Source organism: Homalodisca vitripennis, chromosome 7 (assembly GCF_021130785.1).
Source record: "Homalodisca vitripennis isolate AUS2020 chromosome 7, UT_GWSS_2.1, whole genome shotgun sequence".
Lineage (NCBI taxonomy): Eukaryota > Metazoa > Arthropoda > Insecta > Hemiptera > Cicadellidae > Homalodisca > Homalodisca vitripennis.
In genome coordinates, this window is record NC_060213.1 from 100,453,273 (window position 1) to 100,475,140 (window position 21,868).

The window sequence follows — 21,868 nt, forward strand, 5'->3', positions numbered from 1 at the left end:
TGTAGAATTGATCGTTATATGAATAAAGTTTGATTTTTCCTCCTTCTGCATGGATGATTTGTAGTACTTCAATCAATTTATTAGCTATGGATAATAAACGCAAAGCTACAATACACTTTTATAAATTTCTATTGTAAAATCATATCCACGTGTTCGACTGAACCACTATTTCATCAACGAAGTTGATCTTAAAGGTGAAATGTTTAATGCAGCAGATAAGATTAGGCTACATTAAGAACCTTTATAAATAATTCATTTGATGATCTAGAGTACAATATAATAGCGATGTGGTATATGAATAGAATCTGAAAAGAATGACAGAATGGACACCTAGTTTATATAATAAAATGTTTTATGCTTGTGAAATTCAACCCAAATTTATATATAATATAAATATATATATAATAGTGTCTTTTCAAGAATCTTTCGTTGTTAGATTACACTTTATTTCGAACTCACTCGAACTTTTTTATGTTCTCTTGTTTAATTTGTTTCATGTTGCCATAAGAAAAGATCGAATGCACTGTATTATCTCGCAATCAATATTTATTAATATCACTCTATCAGCATGCTTGAAATGGACTCTAGTATTACATTCCGAACATTCGTCAGTAATTTTGTTTCCATAATATTTTATCTAATTTTTATATTTCACGATATTCCCAATTCATTCAATATTTTTGTAATTATCACATTTATTTCTGAACCTTGATTTTTATTTAAATTATATAAACGACCAAAATTTTATCCATTATCTGAAAGTTTATCTTGTGATCATCTTTAAAATTTACTTAAATCTTGATAAGATTTCGTAAAAAATCATCTACTATATCTCTTTTATTATCTTTTATTTCTATCTTATAATTTTTCACAGACTTCTGTTGTAAAATCCATGTTATTTATGATCCTCATATTTTTTAGTTATTCAAATATTTCAACATGATCATCTAATTAATTTTTATAATTATATAAAATAGTACATTTCTTTACTAATACTGCTAATTATTCTTCCTTTAAAATCTACTGTATATTCTCCTATACCTCTAGGTCTAAACTGCGTTGAAGATGGTAATTTGGTAATCAATATTCTTCTTCTGTTTCATGTATTAAAAATCTGCAGCTTTTCAACAACTGGAACAAAATTTATGATACTTTTGTATTGAACATTTTCAATTGTATCTTCAGAATTCGTAATAGTAGAAGTTACACGTTAAATAACTTTTGAATAACTTCCTGTGTCTTCAAATCTAGTTTATTCTTTAAATTCTTTGATTAATGTTTCTTCAATTTCATCAAGTTTTTTATTCCTCAGAAATTACGTTCACGATTTACTCAAGAAACTTTTTGAAACGTAAAACTTAAAAACTTTAACGTAACATATTAAATATAAAAAAAATTAAAAACAAAACCTTGAAAGGTTTAACTAAAGCTACTAAACGATAATTCCTAATGTAGATCGTGTATAAATAACTATATCAAATACTTTATTAAATAATATTGCTAGACTAAAGGACATTATTTATATTAGAAAATGTATTCATATATTAATCATTTTTAGGTTTTAGATTTTAGATTTACAACCAACAATAATATTATTGGTTGAACTCTATTTTTCCTTAAAAGGTTTGTAGTTTTATTTAAGCACTTTGTTTTAAACATTTCGACATTTAAGAAGAAATATATTTAAAACAAAAATAGTTTGATTTAACTTATGAATATTTTAGCTAACGTTTTTATTTAAAACCACCAATTTATTTAGAAGAAAATTCAAACTGTGTCATCGGATTTAGAAAATTTTATTCTGATTATTTTTAATGATTGTTATTAAAGATACAGCTATTAGTTGCATTAGTAATATTAAAATATTTTATGAAATTGATAAGGCATGTTATACTTTTAATAAACTAAAACATTTTATTTCAAATATTTACACAATCAGTTGAATCTAAAAACTGGATTGAATTGAATTTGTAATGAAAATATTACTCTTTATTCTCTCTTATATTGGATTTATTTCTAAATGTAAAATAAAATAAAATCACAAAAATTTCTGTGAATGTATAAAACAATTATGGTTCTTTAAATAGTACCACACAAATTCATTTTTCATTATGTTTAGTAAAGCTGGTCTTTATTTTAAAACATTTTCTGATAAAATGGAGTCAGATGTAGATTATTTCAATAATGAAATGAAAGTCAATTATAAAAATATGTTGATATTTGCAGATAAAAGTAATGAATTTTGATCTAAAGATAAAAATTTAGCACAATTTTTAGAATATATAAATACCATAAAAACAACTATAAACGATGTTGCTGATTATGATAGTACAATCTTTCATTTTTATTTGAATAAAGGGGGGTTTGAGGACCAGCCTATGAATAGTCCAAAAGTTACTATATTTATTAATAAATCGAGTATACATTCTTTAACGTATATTACAATGAAATTAAATAATTAAAATATGTAATCGAAAATAAAAATTAAATCACTGTAAACCAAAATTTAAAATTTAAAGTAACAGTTTATACATTAAAAATTGATATTTAAAAAACTGAATTGATAAAATAAGATTTTATTTGTACAGGCTTTGATGAAAGGCAGCTACACACGTTCAAGAACACAGAAAAATAAAGTTAAAATTAAATTAAAATGATTAGAAGATATATAATATATATTTTGAATTTGAAATGTGAGAGAGAATTGAAGATCCTAATTCATTAAACCTTATAACTAAATAGAGGAATATTTAAAATTAGAAGCCATAAGAAATCATTTTAAATAAGCAAATTAGATTATGTACAATTTTTAAAAGCTATAATTATATATAAAATTTTGAAGAAAACTTCAAAATATATTTAAATTAAAAATATGTTTCAATATGACGATTTATGTTTAAATTTCTTTGAGGATTAGACCAATATTCAATATTTATATTGAATATTTCGCCCACTTTTACAATGAGTTTCTTGAAAATGTTTTTTAACAATCAATATAATACGTATCTCCACAATATATTTTTATCTTTACTTTAATGATAATTATAAGTCTAAAATGTCTCTTATTTATTTACAAATATAACATGCTGTTTCATCTAAAGGACATTTATCAATTTTAGCATATAACTCTCTTTCATATTTATGATAACAATCCTTACAATACTAATATAATCTATAGAAAATAATATATATATATATATAGAATATAATTTATTTTGTCTTTTATCTATGGAAAACTTTTAAACACACATAGTTTTACCGTTTGCAACTCCTATTCATAAAATTTTCAGATTTCTTCATTATTTAAATCTTTTACATTATATGTCATGCTATTATTATGTTATATGAATTAAAAAGATTTATCTACACCAATTATTCTTATATTTATTCTTCATTAACAATTCTAACATGATCATTAATTTTAAATTAAGTTTTTTGCGAATTTCAGGTGAGTATAATTTTAAAATATTTATATTTCTTTTTCTCCATCTTTATCCACGTATTTTGAGTATATTTTGATTGCGCTGTGAACAGTATCATTATAATCGTTTTAAAATTTTTTTAGGGATATCAATCCGTTTCAAAATGTTGTTCATCTTAAAAAGAAATTTAATTCTCAGTTATATTATATACTTCTGCAATACTAGATTGTTCTTCATTTTCAGTGTGATAAATTTTTATGTTGTATTTTATCAAAACTTCATTATATTCTTTATTTCTTACCTTTAATGGTTTATCCGTTTGTAAAAGATTTTGAGGTATATGATCAATTTTACTGCATGGTTTATTATGTCTTCAAACAATTTTTAAACATCTTTTCCGTTTTATGAATTACTCCTGACATAAATATATTGAAAAATGTATCTATAACACTTACCATATATTTAACTTAATTCAGATCTTTACAGTGTGATGTTATTATTAAATATTCAGCTCATAAATCATCGATTTCTATCGTTATAATTGTTTTTAATAATGGATTTCTTACTATTGCATGAATTTCCCTAACTTCAACCTCAATTTCTTATATATTTGATAATTATTTTCCTAATAAATACTGGTTTAATTTTTTTTAACTTAATTTTATTTTTTACATGCAACAACTAGTGGAAAAACAAGAGAAAGTTCAAATTAGACAAAACGTTAATATATGCTTAGCTGAAGGTTGGCTTTGTTAGAAAAATTGCAATTATTATGTATCTACAAGTATAAGGAAGGTCTAGTTTTAGGGAAACTTAAAACAGACACAAAATTTGAGATAACCACGTCGAGGACAATGGCCGAATCTACGTCAGTTTTCATTAATTTGAACTATATATTTAAGTTTTATAAGCAATTTTTAGAGATGTTACGTAAGAATTTAGAATCTGTTAATGTTTCGTACTTTATGGTAGTTATGACTTATTTTAAAACCCATGGAGAATTTTTTTGTATGTGGCTCAATTTTAAGCGGTAATTTTAATTTGTGTACACTTTTTAAAATATATTTGCCATACAGATTACAAGTTAAATATTGTTTTATTGAGTAATAACTGTTATTTTCGCTGCCATTCCAAGTTGAAGAATCTTGTAAATGGTCGGCAATGTTGTGAAGCACTGCGAAGCTATAACTACTGAAGGTAATTTATCCAAAGCCATACGAATTTGATTTCGAAACCCTTTCTTTGGCATGTAACGTAATGTATATATGTGCAATCCATGGAGGCTTATGAAGTAGGAAAGTCAAAACAATGTGACCATTCAACTATTGTTTCTTCAATTTTTCCTTCCAAATTAATTTACTCCTCCATAAATTGAAGGAATTGATAGTTTCCTAACCACCCATTGTGACCATTAGGCCTTCAAAACTTTTTTTTTCCAGCACAATAGAACCCTTGTGTGGTGGCTGGGAGGTAATAGAGTTACAGAAAGCATTTTCCATTAGATAGATTTTACTATCTTTCATGTTCTGCATTATATATTAAATGCGAAATCGATTTTAATCCTCACAATTGTAGTAATACAACACAAATGTAATATTTTAATTAGGAAATTCAAACTAAACCCTTTAATAACTTCCTTTTTATTTTATAGCTGCAACTATTTAATCAATTCTATATAATTGATCAAACATTAAATCTTCAAAAAACCTGTTCAGACGCCATGCTTTAGTTAATATATCAATGCATGCGCTTAGGATTAATATTAGCTTTAGGATTGGCGTCAGATCCCAAGGATAAGATTTAATGATCGAATTGTAAGGTTTTGACTTCTAATTGATTATCGTTTTGTGAATTTTATTATCGCATTTGAAATTGACACAGTCACAGATTTAACGCCTAGTATCCGGAGTCCACGTCCGTCTGAAGAAATCCAAACAAGTTGGTAACGAAGAAGCTCTTTTGCTTTTTGCATCGGTTTAATATCAGAAACACCTAGACTACAAAATAAAATGACAATAACAAACATTTTATTGATATTTAACTACATTGTTTTGTACCTATATCAATCAAGAATTCAGCCAAATTTAAACTTAACGTATTTACTAATAACATCTTAGTATTGAAAAAAAAAATAAAGTAATTTAAATAGGAGTAGCCATAGACAAATTCAAATGTTTGAAGTCAAAAATTTTTAATGTATAAAATGTTATTTTTATATAATTTAGAATCTAGTTATTTAAATAATGTTATGTTCCACAAGTTCATTCACTGAGGAGAATGGCCTGGACAACAATCTTTTTCAGACAATTTTTAAATATGTATATGGTCAACTGGAACGCCATAACCCTGAATTTTAATTTAAAACTGTATATTTAAGTTAGTAAGTTCCATTGACTTTGGCTGTAACTGGAATAATGAGATTTATTCAGATATACAAAACAGAAGACAAATAGCAAAATCTATTTGAAACATACACTGCCCACACTATATATAGATATGATATTCGTGTGTGTCTGTGTATGTATGTGTGTGCTTCTTAATAAAAACATATATATATATATATATATATATATATATATATATATATATATATATATATATATATATATATATTTGTATATACATCAATGAAAAACAAACAGCAAAAACAATTCGATACATACACTGTCTCATATTTACAAGTATACCGTTGCACTATATATGTAGATATAATATACGTGTGTGTATGTAGACACTAAATATATACAGGTATATCATAAATTTGTAAATAATTTATTTCAACTTTAAAGGAGCGTACGTGTGTGTGGAAATGTGTGTGTGTGTGTGTGTGTGTGTGTGTGTGTGTGTGTGTGTGTGTGTGTGTGTGTGTGTGGTGTGTGTGTGTGTGTGTGTGTGTGTGTGTGTGTGTGTGTGTGTGTGTGTGTGTGTGTGTGTGTGTGTGTGTGTGTGTGTGTGTGTAATGATCTATATTTCACCACAACTATACAACAAGCGATGCGTATCTAGAGAGGCACCATACACAAGAAATCATACATTATATTAGGGTCATTCTCTGTTGTTATTGGTAACAATAATACATGACACTGTAGTTCCAATATAGTCCTTTATTATGTAAAGGTAAAGAAATTGTACTCGTTAAAAGGAACAGTACATGGTTCTTACAAAATCCTTTCGTCTCTTACATTCATCAGGATATGTAGTACAATAATGTGGGCCCCCACAGTAGTAGTATTTCAGTTTTATAACGTCCATTTTGCTGAGTTGTTCGTATTGCCCGAGTTGATCTTGCTGGTGATCATAAAACTGAAACATTATCAAGTGCTATTACTACAAAAATACAGGTTGATTAAAATCTAACTTCCTCTTTATTATTTATCAATACACCATCTTAAGATTTAGTAATCTTATTCTGAAGTAAGATCCTCACCTTGAAGGCTGCTTTCAAAACTTATAAAGCTAGCATTCAGGGTAAAGGTGCAACCAATTTTACAAAACCATTTTCTGCATATTTTTTGGTAATTATCTAATCGACTAGTAGATTTTCATCGTACAGTTATATAAAAGTTCCCACCAACTGTATATCATTACTGCAATATGAGTACAATTTCTATGATTTGATTAGTCGGCCAAATGTGTTATATCCCTTGGTAAAGTTTGTATTTCCAATTTGAAAATACGTCTTTCAACTGTCTTTACGGATTAATTGTGTTCTTAAGGGGGTTTAATTAACGCTAGGATTTACCTTAACTTTCTTTATAGTGTCCTTGTGTTAAGGCTATGTGTATCTATATGTTATGTAGCTTTCCAATAGTAGAAAGTGTCTCTTACCAGTATTAATTTATATTTCTTGTCATTCAATTTTTTTTCCGTTTAATTTTATGTATGAACTTTGTGTTTACGCTTCATTATTTTAAAATAAGCCGTATGAAATTAAATGTTTAAAATTCATATTATAAAGTTGTAGGGTACTTCGTTGTCACTTGAATAATCTATAATAAAGATAGCGATTAACAAAGATAACATTGGAAACATCCTTTTATTGATAGATTCTTCAGAAAAGTCCTCGCTTTTTAGTATTGAAACGGATACTTTCAAAATTAAGGAGCACGTTAAACCAACAAGATAAAAATAAATAATAATATATAAATATAAAATTTAAGATATAAATATATAGGATAAAAATATTTTTTTGCAATTTTCTATAATATCTTGAATAACCTGCTCTTAAATCTTAAATAACACAAATATAGAGCGATGGTCGGAATACTTTTCCTACAATATAACTATAATCTACTTATTTTGTCTACACTATTTCGAACAGTCAAACTATAACAACAATAAATGATGAAATATTTTAGTTACTATTTAAAGTAACTATACGCTTTTTTAAATAAAACCTTAACAGAATAATAAAATGCTTTATTAATATTTTAATTTATATATATTTCATGAAGTCAAGGGACGAAGCTTCCCCTAATATTTTACAGGTTATTAACTATGAGCACCTTTAATTAAATAAAACATAATATGCACAGCTAGTTATAATTGTAGGATCTTATAACTTTACTTACCTCTCTACGAAGCTTAAAAGTGGGACCTTTCTTGTAATGCATAAAACTTGTCCAGTCGTAGGGAAATGAAGTGTCAATATATGGACTTATTTCGTAGTCTCCTTTCTTTGCAACTGCAAACAAAATGTAAGGCAAAATCTTAAACTAAGGTCTTTAAATTACCCTGTTAAGCAAAGTTTGAGAAATAGTTAAATTCATATTGATATTCAAACATTTTTTTATATTGAGTTACCATCTGAGGGAAAATTTTTCTATAAAGGACCTATGAGAAACTTGTTATTAAATTCAATAATTTAATTAATTACAATGAGAAATTTAAGAGATTTTGTAACTGCCCATGGTAAGTTTAACGTAATTATTAAAAACAATTCCTCTATTTTTTATAAACTGCTTTCTTTAAATTCACATATTGGCTGATGACGAACAAGTATGATTGAATATCCCAGTTTATTAACTGATGTGTTAAATTATATGTTTTATTACTATAGAAGATACAATGGAGTATTGAAGCACTCGACAGATCGTGGTGAATAGAATTTCTGTTAATCCACAGAAAAACTGATTAACCTTTAATTTTTTACTCTAAAATCAATTGGGTTATTTTTTTAAACAACAGGTTATTTTTTTATGTACCAAGTTTGAAATCTGTACGCCTTTCTATCAAGGGTAATTACTCAGACAAACATACACACATACAGACCTTTGATCTTTTGACCCCTACATATATACAGTTCTTCCTAAACACATAGGAACCTGTTCACCAAGTTTAAACCTTTAGCCAAAAATTAGTGCACAGAGAGGTAAACAGACGTACGGAATACCTTTTGACATTTTGACCCCAAAATCAGTGTTCGCTTCCACCAACAGGAATCTACGTACCAAGATTCAAAATCTAGCGTTTTTCTATCAAACTTTATGGCTCATATGGACGCACACAACAACACAATTATAAAAATCCCCTGTCGGTTTCTTAATAACAGCTGTACTGCGATAAACAATTTTTTTCCAGCTTTCTACAAATAAGATACAATTGACCATAAGAAAGACCGATCGGAAGTTCCAGGGATGAGTTGGTCCAGCTACATTGGAATTGTTATTTCAACATCAATCTACTATCTATAATAATAATCATGTCATTTACTTTGAAAAAACAATATAAAAATTTCATCGCAATCGTCCTAAATCTAACCTAACCATTCTTCCTAAAGGTTACAAACTGAAACATGCATTACATCATTACTCTCACTTACACTTACACTTCTCTCGTACAGTTTACAGGTCCTGCAATTTGTGAATTTTTGTGCTTTTATAATAAATAAGAATAAGAAATGGTCCAGCGATTTATCATAAACAGAGTAAATTGCCTTGAACATAAAATATTTTTGAACTGAGCTCTTCAGGGAGACTGTTTATTAGTCTGACACCAACTTGAGAAGGAGAATTTCTGAAATCATTTGCTATGTGTAACTGAATTCGAAAGTTGTCCCTACCTCTGGTTCCATGACCGTGAGCATTCCCGCCTCGAACTAAAGCGCACCTTGATATGGAGTAAAAGATCGTCTCGAAAATATAGAAACAGAGCAAGTCAGTAATCCCAGCTCGATAAAAGCAATTCTGCATGACTCTCTAGCATTTAAACCCAAATTCACACTCACCATTCTTTTATGGAGTCTGGAGACCCGTTCCAACTTGTATTTTGAACAGCTACCCTAGAGACTAATTCCATATCCTAAATGAGGATAGATTAGTCCAAAATAGACAACCTACAATACTCCGATGGAGCTTCACTGTGCCAAGTTGTGAAGAAACATTGTACCTGATTGAAAAGTAAGCACATGCGTGACCTGATACTTATTTTATTTTCTTACAGTTGGCTGGTCATCCAAGCTCAATCTGAGTCTTCAGAAACAGAATTAATATTTTATGTTAATTCTCATTTACTCAAACTTCAAAGTATCTCATGTAGTGAACCAATTCGGTGTAACCCATTTAAAACATTTTTTTAGAGTTTCAATACAGAAACAGAATGTATGATAAAATTTCTTTTATACTTACGTGATGGATCTATTTCCAAATAACAATTTCGATCTCTCCTTTTTTGCTCGTGTTGGAAACCCAGCGCATGGCCCATCTCGTGCGTTACCGAACCAAATTCGAAGCAGTGCTCACTGAGGTTGATTTCGGAGGCGTTCTGAGTGCCCCGTTGGTAGGTGAAGCACCCTGGATTACCAGTCGTAACAAACTCAACCGATAGGGGTTTCCCAGGCACACTCGGCAACCATTGCACGCAACTCAGCTTATTGAATCTGTTAATCTTGTCCAAAATATAATTTTTCTGACTAGAGCCTAAAAAATAAAAACTTTAGTAACTAAAACAATAAACCGTTTATACCAAACACTAAATTGTGTATTAATTGTTTTTTTTTTTTTCAAAATGAGACATACTCATTCATAACCCTACGACTGATAATAAAGTCTTCTTTTCCAATATATAATCTTTCTGACTAGTGCCTAAAAAATAACAACGTTAAAATCAAAAACACTAATCCGTTGTTGGCTGAGTGTCAGTAAAGTCTATCACTCCATATGTTGAAAATAATACTTGACATTACTAGTCTCGAAAATAAATTTTTGCGTAGAGAGATTGCACCTACTATTAGAAAGTGTTATCGAGCTCCGCAAAAATCTTTAAAGTATCTAAAAAGCAAGAAAGCGCGTTGAGCTATAATAATTATATCTCTAAATGAAACATACCCATATTTCTAAAACTATAAATAAGGTCGTAAAAGCACATTAGGTATAACAATGTTCTTTTAGGACAACAATGATGGCCGCCAGCTCTTAACAACTGTTTATAGGATCTTTCAAAAGGAGGTATAATCTGAAAGGCAACATTGACGGCTGCTATGTATTATTTTTAATTCCCTGTATGTGCTCTTTATAAAACCATCTCTTGTTATATATAGCATCTTATTTGTCTTTCACCCACTGTAAACATGATGAGACTTTGATCACTTTAGTGCACACCTTATTATTTCGTTTGCCAGGTTTTTATTTATAGTAAGCGTCTTTAAGTACGAGTAATATCCAGCGAATGGTACTTTAAATTCGTCACCTGTTTCAAATATTGTAAAATTTGAGTACTTTTACAATATTTAAAAAAAGTGAGTACTTTAGCTCCTTTAAAAAGTATCTTTGAATTGCAGTATATAAATATTTTTATCATGTTAAACCACAAGTGCAACAATAAATAAGGAATAGGTTGACATAAGAAGTTTTACTATTTTTGGGCTTTCAGGCACTAAAGCAAAGTGTAGTTCAGCCCTTCTCGTCATTTTTAATATCTCTCTCCATTTAAATGAAGCGTTTACATTGCAATTATGTGCAGCTCTTTATTAATCTTTGAGGGAAATGACAACAATTCATACATTCACACTTTTGATTTAAATATAAATCTATATATAATTATTTCCTGTTTTTATATGAGCAGAATATACTTATTGATACTAATATAACATTGTGGAGCATACTTGCTGATGTGAGAATGTATTTAGAGGAATGAGCATATACTTACTGATACTATCATACTTACTAATATAAACATAAAACTCACTAGCATGATCATATACTTACTAACTTATCAATCATTTACCGATATAACATATACTTACTGAACTGACTACTAATGGTATAATATACAGTTGCATTATTAATGAATCTCTTATCCATAGATCGTTTATTTCTAAATCGTGGTTGCCTGTTCTCAATGCGTCTTGAACCGGTAGCCTGACCATACTCAGTCATAGCTGAACCACTCAGAGCAACAATCCCCAAAACTAAAACCCAATAATATGTAATCATATTCAGTCAGAGAGGGCACCTCAGAGTAGAATTGATCGTTATATGATTAAAGTTTGATTATACGATTTGTCTCATTCTACACAGATGATTTGTTGTACTTCATCCAATTTATTAGCTATTGATAATATACGCAGTTACAATAGTCTTTATAAAATTCTATTGAATAATCATACCCATGGGTTCGTCTTAACTCTCATTTCACCACTTTAGTTGCTTCGAAAGGTGAAATTTTTAATGTAGCAGATTTAAAAAAACTAAGCATCATTAAGAACCTTTATACATAATTCATTTGGTGTTTTGGCTTTGAAATATAATTGCGATGTGGTTTACTCGTAGAATCGGAGTAATTATGCTGTTCATTTAAATATCACGAATCGGTAATCATTTAAATTATCATTCAAAATTACAATAACAGATCTACAAAAAATATAACAGAAACTCTTTTAAAAAACTAATACAAATTATATTGAAAATGCGTAAATACTCTTTTTATTATTTTTCAAATGATGATAATTATGTTGAAATGGAAAAAATGGCAATTATGAGGTTAAATGCCGTCCTGGCATATCACGAATTTGACGTTATCAACGTATCCTGCTCACCGTACTGAACCAATATATATATATATATATATATATATATATATATATATATATATATATATATATATATATATATATAGTTTTAGGGGGTGCAAATGACAAATAACATGGTTTTAGGGGTGTATTCATAACTAGTTGAGTTTCTAATGCTTTAACATTCTGTTGTGTGCTATGTTTTGATAATCCGTTTATTTAAATATTATCTGCGGCCGGGACTGATAGCGTATGAGTTATCTGAGCGCTCCTGGGCAGAAGTCAGTGCTTCACGAGGTATCGTGTACTGTAGTTCGGATCGAGAAACTGCGTGACAGTCATGGACCAACCATTCACTAGTTCGACGAACCGAACTGAATTGTGTGTGTAGAAATGTTTTGTCGGGTATATTAAGAGTTTACGTTTTGACCGAAACGAGATTATTTCCTTTTTAATAGAACATGGAATTTTTAATAATGAGTTTGTTCATCGTACGGTCGCGTATTGTTTTCAAACCGGGAGACTTTGACGTTTCGATGCGATTGAAAAATTCAGAAAAGTAGTAAAAAAAATAAATGTAATGTTTTTAAATGTTTTTTAATGTGTTCCTTTTTTGAAAGAACACGCTTGGACATAGAGATATATTTTGGTTTGGTGACGTTACTGCATTTAAAGCCGCCGAGACAACGCTATATTTCATTGGAGTTTGGCGTGTCTACACATTCTGTGGTGAACTGGTATTCTTTCTGCCGCGAAGTGTATTTCCATCACATTTCAACGACGTCGAAGAAAATTGGGGGTCCTCTGACAGTCGTTGAAATTGATGAGGCCAAATTTGGAAGGAGAAAATACAATCGCGGCAGAAGAACTCAGGGACAGTGAGTTTTTGGGGAAATCGAAAGGCAGAACAGAGTTCCCTTCCTTGTTTCCGTTGAACAACGCGACAGGGACACCGAGCTTGACGTAATTAAAGAATGGGTTCTGCCAGTTACGACAATTGTTAGTGCCTGTTGGAAGGCCTACAACTCTCTCGATGACGATGGATTCAGGCACTTCTGCGTGAATCATTTAATTAATTTTGTTGACCCTGATACCGCTGTACATACAAACACCATTGAGAGACACTGGCGAGAATTCAGGGCGAACATCCCTCGTTATGGTGTCCGGGGTGACCATTTTGTCGGATACCTGGCAGAATTCATTTTCAAGGCCAAATATCCTCACCCACATACCAGGCTCCACAACTGTTTTGTTGCTGCCGCTCAGCTCTATCCGCCAACACACTAATGGTAATTGATCTCTGTTAATGTCCATTTATATATTTATATTATAGATTTTCATGATTTATTAAGATTTTTACACTTTAATTGCCTTTGCATTACATTTCAACTTATATTTCTGATCAACTCCTCTTGAATTTGATATTTTACTGATACTAGGTATTATCTCAAGGGATGTTTTCCTTTCGTTGACGTTGATCATCGTGGGTACCGCAGCCTGCACTGATGGCCGGAGACATTCGTCTCAACTCGACAACTAATTAATTTGTAGCTCGAAATTAGGAAAATCATTGTTCATTTGGATCAAAATTCTGCTCATTTCAGAGTTATTTTTCAGTTACGTTTGCAAAGATGCATCCGATGACGTCATCACGAGGTTGAATCACTGTCACAAAAGGTCACGTGACACCCAACGTGGATGTACCACATGGAAAGATTGCTCCGCGCGTGAACAGTTGTTATATTCTCATGTTGTATATTGTAGAACTTCGTTATTTCTCATTTCCACAACGTTAAACCTTATATTGTTTTGTTCTGTAGGACGATTCCAATAAGTTAATAACGCGAAACTCGTATTTTATCGCTCCTGCCGTTACTTTCACAATTACCATTATTTTATATGCAATGCAAATATTAAATTAATGAAAAAGCTTCAAGGTAATTTTTATCATTCTTTAAAATTAATCATAGTTTTTATAATAAACATTAAATGTTAATTGTCATTTTATTCATTTCTTTAAGCATCTAAAACATTTAAAAACTATTTGGTAATTTCATTTTAAAATCTTATATCTCCCCAGTAATTTGTAATTCTAGTTTAATTTTGATTTTAAATCATGTATATATATATATATATATATATATATATATATATATATATATATATATATATATAATAAGAAATATAATATAAGAAAATAATATAAATATAATATATATATATATATATATATATATATATATATATATATATTATTTTTCTTATTTTCCTCATTCATTTAGTTATTTATATTCTCTATATCTAAACTCATCTGCTTGGTTTAACTCTTCAAATTCCAGTTATTAAGAAATAAATTTCAGTAAAAACATATTTTACATATTTTTAAACCATACAGGAAAACCCAGAGATCTCAATTTTTCTTAATATCAAAGAAACTTATAACAAATCACAAAACTCTTTGAAGTTCCTTCGTTTAACAAAACTATTACAATACATGTATTAAAAGTTTTAAAAAATATTGAAATTTGCCTACTTTATTTTGAATTTTCGAATGAAGGTTTAAAAATACAGAATATTTTTTTTACGCAGTCTCCGATTCTTCTATATAAATGTATCATAAATTTATATAAGACTTCAGGTTTAAATCGTAATAAAATATAGTATCAAAATAATAAAAAAATTACAAGCAATATCATTTCATAATGAATATGCGTATTTTTTCAAACAAAAGTTATATATTCTATAAATATCATCAAATTCATCAATATTTTCGATATCATCATACGATAATTCAAAAGTTTTATTCTATAATCTAAATTTAGATTTTGTTTGATTCTTGTATCGATATTTTAATTTTCTAACTGGATTATTACAATGTGTTTCAAATGTTATTTATGTTTAGGTTTCTCATATAACATTAACTTACAATTTCTACAAAGTAAATATTTTTTACAATAAATCCTCCTCTTTCTGAACTTTTGCAACAGATGATCTAATCTTTTTACTTATTCATGTATACAGATAAATATTTTTGAATAAACGCAAAGACAAACTACAGAACTGAAAATAACAAGAAATAAATCTTTCACCGCAAATATTGAAGGAGGACCTCTTTTTATAGGAAAACAAATTATTTCCATTAAAAGAAAAACACACTTCTCTAATATGTTTTAAATTTATAACACAACTAATAGTGTAATAAATAAAAACATTATTGATTTAATTGTACGTTTCTTTTCAAGAAAACAAATGTTATGTTTATAGTAATAAAAATGAGATAAGTACAAATTATTTTATTTTATTATTCAACCATTAAGTGTATTAAGGTATAAGATTATAAATATTGTATCAGAAAATAAATTATTATTTTTAGCTAAGCTAAAGATTATATTTTTGAATTTTTAGACGATATGAAAGAAAACACTATGAGTACAAACAATTATGAAAATAATTTAATTTTGTTTAAGTACGACATTTCATTCCATTTTAAGCTTCGGATAATAGACGCAACTACAATAAAGTCTTCATAAAATTATATTGATAATCAAATCTATGGGTTCAACTTAGCTACGATTTCATCAGTTCATTTACTTTAAATTAATGGGTAATTCATTTAATGTTCTGTGATTTGGCATACAACTACAATTGGAGAAATAGTTTTGTTTTTAATACTACGAATCGTTAACCATAAGCGTACTAGGATAAAACTGTTTTATTTATATATTACATAAAATTACTACAAAATAAAGTTTATTATATCAGCTGAAAGCTTAGAAGCTTTATAATACAGTAAGCCTCTATAATTAATGACACTACTTTTTGGGTTGAACTTCACTAGTTTGAAAATAGGTTGTAATAATAGATTATTGGTGCATAATGTTTTATTGTATATAAAGTATTACAATGATTTATATTAGCACATGTAATTAGCATACCCCTTCTGTCTTGACTTAGAATATATTAGAGTGCAAATAACTAACTAATATATACTTTTTAAAGCAAAACTCGTATAAAAAAGAAATAATACTGCTGATTTAAAATTTGAGATAATTACTTATGCATGGGTCTTTTATACTAAAAGAAATATTTAAGGCGTCATCAATTTTGATTTGATTGTATTACTACACGTACAAATGCCTTTAACGCGTAAGTAAATATTTGCTGACTACAAATTCCTGTTATGCAAATTATGCTATTATAAACTAGTGTATTCTTTAATTGCAGATTCGCGCAAGTTTAAAAATGTTAATAGTTTTCACACACTTGGATAGTTTTATTAATCAAAACCAAATAAAAGTAACATAAAAATTATTATTAATTAATTAATTAATTTCTATCAAATTATACGAATTTTTATATTTTTCAAGGTATAAATGCAAACCTATTTAAATAAATCATATAACCTTAAAGAACTTGTCATATACTTCAAATTGATATACGAATCGTTGAAATCGGTTTAATTGCTTGAAAATTATAAGTTTTTACCCGTATACTGGTACTTTTATAATCCAATGATGCTACATACATTTTTAGGTTCAATTGAGTGGGTGATTTAGTGAATTATAATTGCTTTATACCGTATTGCATAAAACACTATTTTACGCTTAATTGGCAAGAGAATCTCTGACAATTCCCCTACTCCGTTCTGAATAAGCCCCATAAACGTATCAGTTCCGTCACATATGATTTTTGACGTGACAACGTCTTAAATTAGGTTGCGGCTCGGAGTCACTCATGAAAAAGTGTAACGCCCGGTAATGTTACGATGCCCGTCCAGTGGGTCCGCCGCACGGGATCCGCACGGGATAAAGCAGATAACTGTGGGTCCGCCGCACGGGATAAAGCAGATAACTATGTTTATTCGTGAAAATGTGGAGTGCTTAGATTCGTCATTTACAACAACTACAACAATAAAGGTAAATAATTGTACACTGATATTTCATTATCGTAAACTATGATTGATTGATTAATTGTTAGATTGACACAAAATTTGAGAAACTGAGTTTATAGGTTATGTCATACTATTGACAAATGTTGATAGTGTTAAGTAAATTATTAGTTTAAATCACTCTGCAATCAATCGTAATTCAGTCGATTGAGAAGAAACAGCGCGTATTGCTAGTCAAACATTTAAAATAACAAATTATAACCTCTAACCTGTCATAACAGTGCGACCAAACAAACGAACTAAACCGACCAATCACCACGCGCGGAGTTAGAATTTAACTGTGTTTAGCAAGAATTTCAAATTCCAATTTTAGTAAATGTTTTATTCAACTTTACCATTTACAATAACAAATTTTAATTAATTTCAAATTATGTACAATGTTTTAGTAAACAAAATATATTTCTATAGTTAAAATTTGTGCAATTCTTATTTTCATTCAATTCCTTGTTCCTATTGTGCAATTTAATAATATTCATATCAATAAATATTCTACCGAGAAAAAGACGTTGTCACGTAAAATCTTCGCCCGTAAAACCGACTTTACAGGCAACCATAATTTTTTTTTTTCAATTCTTGAAATTATAAAATAGTTTAATTAAAGCCTTCACTGTCACATAATTTAAACAACAAATATCTTTATGGTGGCATTTAAGCAAAGAACTTTGATTTTTCCACCATTGGAACAGAAGATTTGGTGGAGATATGAGTATATGGAACCATACTCTTTTGGTTTTACGTCGTTTGGGATGAGCCGTAAAACAATGTCGTGGATCATATTTTAAGCGTTTCTCCTTCCACAGTGGACAAAGGAATAATTTTTACTGGATCAACTTACCTGTTTAATATCTCGAATAAAGAAGACTTAAAAACTATTTTAAATATAATCCCAACTCATTGCTGACTTTTATCAATTTATAATTAATCAACAGTTACACTTAACCATATGTTAGTGGATACCACGTGGCAAAGGGCACATACCCTAGTGCTTGATACCGGGGTTTCGTATGTACGAGTATGTTTTTTTAACACGCAAGTTCAAATTCATGTTTTCCTCTCTTGACATCCATAATCAATGTAGACAATTAAGCTAATTATATTCTCCGTATTGTGAACAAGATTATACATCAAGCCTTCATCCGAAAATATCAAAGGCTTTAAAATGTCTCAACCAATGTTAGGAAAATCAGTAGTATAAATATAGTAGTATAAAAGAAAAGCTCACCTTTACGAATAATTATTAAACGTACGTTTAGTGTAATATAAATTAACGAGGAAACCAATCTTATTACAATTTATATTAACAATATCATGCAATGCCTCCAAAATAGTTGTAAACAGATTTACGAATTTTTTAGAAACAATTGTTCTTTGTATGTTGCAAAAGATTTTCTAATATTGTTCAACAGAATCGGTTTTATTCAGAGTGTTACCCTAAGTTCCAAATTAAGTAGTAAATGTACTTTTATATAAAGAATTAAACTAGATTTCTTTCCCAACATTGTTGATATGAATCCAAAAATTGGTAATTTTTTCCAGATAATTCATTGTCAATAAAATCCTTTACTGACTTTCTAACAATAAATAAGTAGTGTGTTTTTTGTAAATAGTTTGTGTTTTTTCGTAAACACTTATTAATATTATTTTAGTTTAATCTTACTTCCATCTTTCATAATCTTTTATTATGGAGGAGGGCATTTTTGAAGATTGGTATTACCCTTTTCTACTTATGCAATGTGTAGTTGAAATCTAAGTGCAACATAAACTTTATTTGGCTCTGAGAGGTTTTATAGATAAACTAACAGCTACTCGCGGCTTCGCACGCAATTACATATGTTTGATCACTTATGTTTCAAGTGAATTATCTTTCCGATGCCAATGTTAAAAGTATGTTAAAAGTGTAAATTTATTGCCATTGTAATTTACACCTATCTCATTTTTTTGTTCCATACCTGATGTTGACTCTTTCCCGATCAAGAAAATTTATACATGCACAGATCTAACAAGAATGCTTTTGTCAAAAGACAAGTAATTTAGGTTTCATCACAGTCTTTAAATATAAGTAAAATTTATACTACGTTGTTTCTTATATCCGCACTACTGGCAGTTAGCCGCTGCTTTGCACGTAATTTAATAGGCGTTGCACGTGTATAATCTCTGCTGGTTCAAGTGAATTATATTTCGGACACCAATATTGAGTTTGTCTTGTTGCCACTACTAATAAAATAATTAAAATGGTGTGTATTTATCGTCATTGTAATTTACTTTTTTCTTAGTAAGTTTTGTTCTATACTTAATTTTCCTTTGTTTCCCGATCAAGAAAATATGTATCACAGATCAGAGAAGCCTACTTGTGTTAAAATTTAAAGTGAAGATTGGTTTTATAACATTCTTTAAATTTATTGTAAAAGTTAGATAGTAACAATGCCTTTTATATCTAATACTTAATATTCTAAACAAACCTTACAGTTAAAATTACATTAAAAATTACACTACACGTTTGCTTCTTGACAAACTGAAAAGTATTGTAAATACTTTAGAACATTTAGCAATGGAATTAGTATATTTGTTCAAGAACAAAGTCCACAGAATCTTCATATAGCATGATTCTTGCCGACTGCTTCAAAGGGAGTCTTATTTTGACCATCTAATGTTTTGTTAATTTTCTAAAATTGATAATTACTAATCTAAAACGGCGTTAGAAAAAGTGTTATTACATCTTATAGAATGTGCCACTATTTGTATAAATGTATACAAATTGAAAATAATAATCAATGCTTTACAAAGACCAGTTAGTTACATTAATCATTTTATTTTAATTAATGTTTCACAACCTGGAAGTCTAAGAGGAGACTTTTGCTACTTTAAGTGAGGCGTAGCCCGAAGGGGTTTTTGAAATAATAATAGGCCTATATGCATCCCAGGCCTCCTAAGGAGAATAGTTTAAGCGTGAAAGCAAACCAAACAAACAAAGTCACTTTCGCATTTATAATATTAGGATTGTTATTCATCTGATTTAGTTGCATTATAGCAATAACGTCCTTGGCCAGTTATCGCCGTAGCCTTCCAGTTTCCTTTACGAGATATGAAATACGAGTCTAAAATTTTAATAACGTATAATATACCGTGCTCACTTATTTATGCGTTGACTGATTTCATTAAAAGTACTGTTTGAATTGTATAAAAAACTACAAAATAGTTTGTAACTTGTACATTTTTTATAACTGTACTGATTTTTGTTTTTTACTTTAGAAATGTTCACAAGCGCATTTTTTTAGTATTAAAGCAAATCACGCCAATATTTTTGTTAAGTTTCCTCTTATTTATTAATAACTATGTGTAAAATTTGGTACATGAACCTTTACTAGTTCTACAGATATAAACTTGTTTATACAAAATGGCGGCTAGCGGTTAAATTACAAATTTCACGAACTATGTGTATAGGAAATTTTTTGTTTGGAATGATGAGTACTAACAGCCTCAGAAGTTTGTAATATTCTTTTTTGAACACCCCGTCCAAACATATTAATATTAATAAGGAAAACATAATCTAACGAAAATGTAATAAATTGTATGAGAATCTAATAAATGCATGAATTTGCGTGCTTATATTTTCATTTTTTATAAGAGGCCAATTTCTTATTTGCCTTTATTCTGCCCGTCTTCTTTGACTGGATTTTATTAACAGAATAAGCAAGAGAATCGGTACAGTACAAAGTCGGAAATACTGTTAAGACGTACAAAGGTCACAGGCAGGATTCTGGCCTACGCTTTCTGTAACTCAAAATCCAAAATCCAACACCATAGGTCGATCAGAAATCGGCTCTCTGAATTGAATTAGATCAACCGAAAACAATAACTGGTTATGCATTACTCACAAAATCTGAAAAAGTGAAGTAGAAGTATTTATAAACAAAATTTATTTCAATAATAATAACACAAAATTTGGAAGGTAAACAGCTAGTGACAAATCCTACACATAAATATACAAATAATGCTTTTCCATTCCATCTAAATCAAATCGAAATGAAACATACTGTTACATATTAAAAAACACTTACTCAACGATCGAATGTTGGGCAACTAAAATCCGGGAAAATAGATTATTTTAAATTAATAAACTATTGAATTGCTTTCTGATAGAATTTGATTACATTCTATGACTATAAAAAATTACATAGCAAGGCTATCACCATCAATCAGCATGTTGGTATCATGGTTTTTAATTAATCATGAGGCTTCGTCAGGAGAATTATAATTGGTTTCGAGTAGTTGTTTTATTAATTAATTGTCTCATGCGTTTTATGTTTTGTGATGTGTTACATTTGACTTCACCTGACCAAAGCCTTTATTTTTAACCAACAACTTCCATGTGACGAACGGACTGATGATACTACAGTCACATCGAAACATGTCCTGACATACACATTCTTTTTCACCTATAGACAGTAAATAGTCATTTTGTAGGCTGTGCATTATCACTCAAGGGAATGG

The 21,868-nt window shown here is 29.0% G+C and overlaps 1 protein-coding gene across 1 annotated transcript; it reads right to left on the reverse strand.

The window, feature by feature from the left end:
- Nucleotides 1-6,511: 6,511 nt before the first annotated feature.
- Nucleotides 6,512-11,927, reverse strand: LOC124366101 (zinc metalloproteinase nas-4-like). Its single transcript, XM_046822356.1, has 4 exons — nt 11,665-11,927; nt 10,049-10,339; nt 7,994-8,106; nt 6,512-6,725 (listed from the first exon to the last, which is right to left on the reverse strand). Exons 1-4 carry the CDS (start codon nt 11,852-11,854, stop codon nt 6,558-6,560), a joined length of 762 nt encoding a protein of 253 aa, XP_046678312.1. The 5' UTR covers nt 11,855-11,927; the 3' UTR covers nt 6,512-6,557.
- Nucleotides 11,928-21,868: the final 9,941 nt, after the last annotated feature.

Bases quoted from the DNA above. Each gene is read 5' to 3' on its own strand.
- LOC124366101 (XM_046822356.1), bottom strand. From the start codon at position 11,854: ATGATTACATATTATTGGGTTTTAGTTTTGGGGATTGTTGCTCTGAGT. The intron at 8,107-10,048 runs GTAAGTATAAAA...TTTTGTTTGCAG, and splicing joins TTTGGAAATAGATCCATCAC to TTGCAAAGAAAGGAGACTAC. The intron at 6,726-7,993 runs GTAAGTAAAGTT...ATAATGTTTCAG, and splicing joins CTTTTAAGCTTCGTAGAGAG to TTTTATGATCACCAGCAAGA.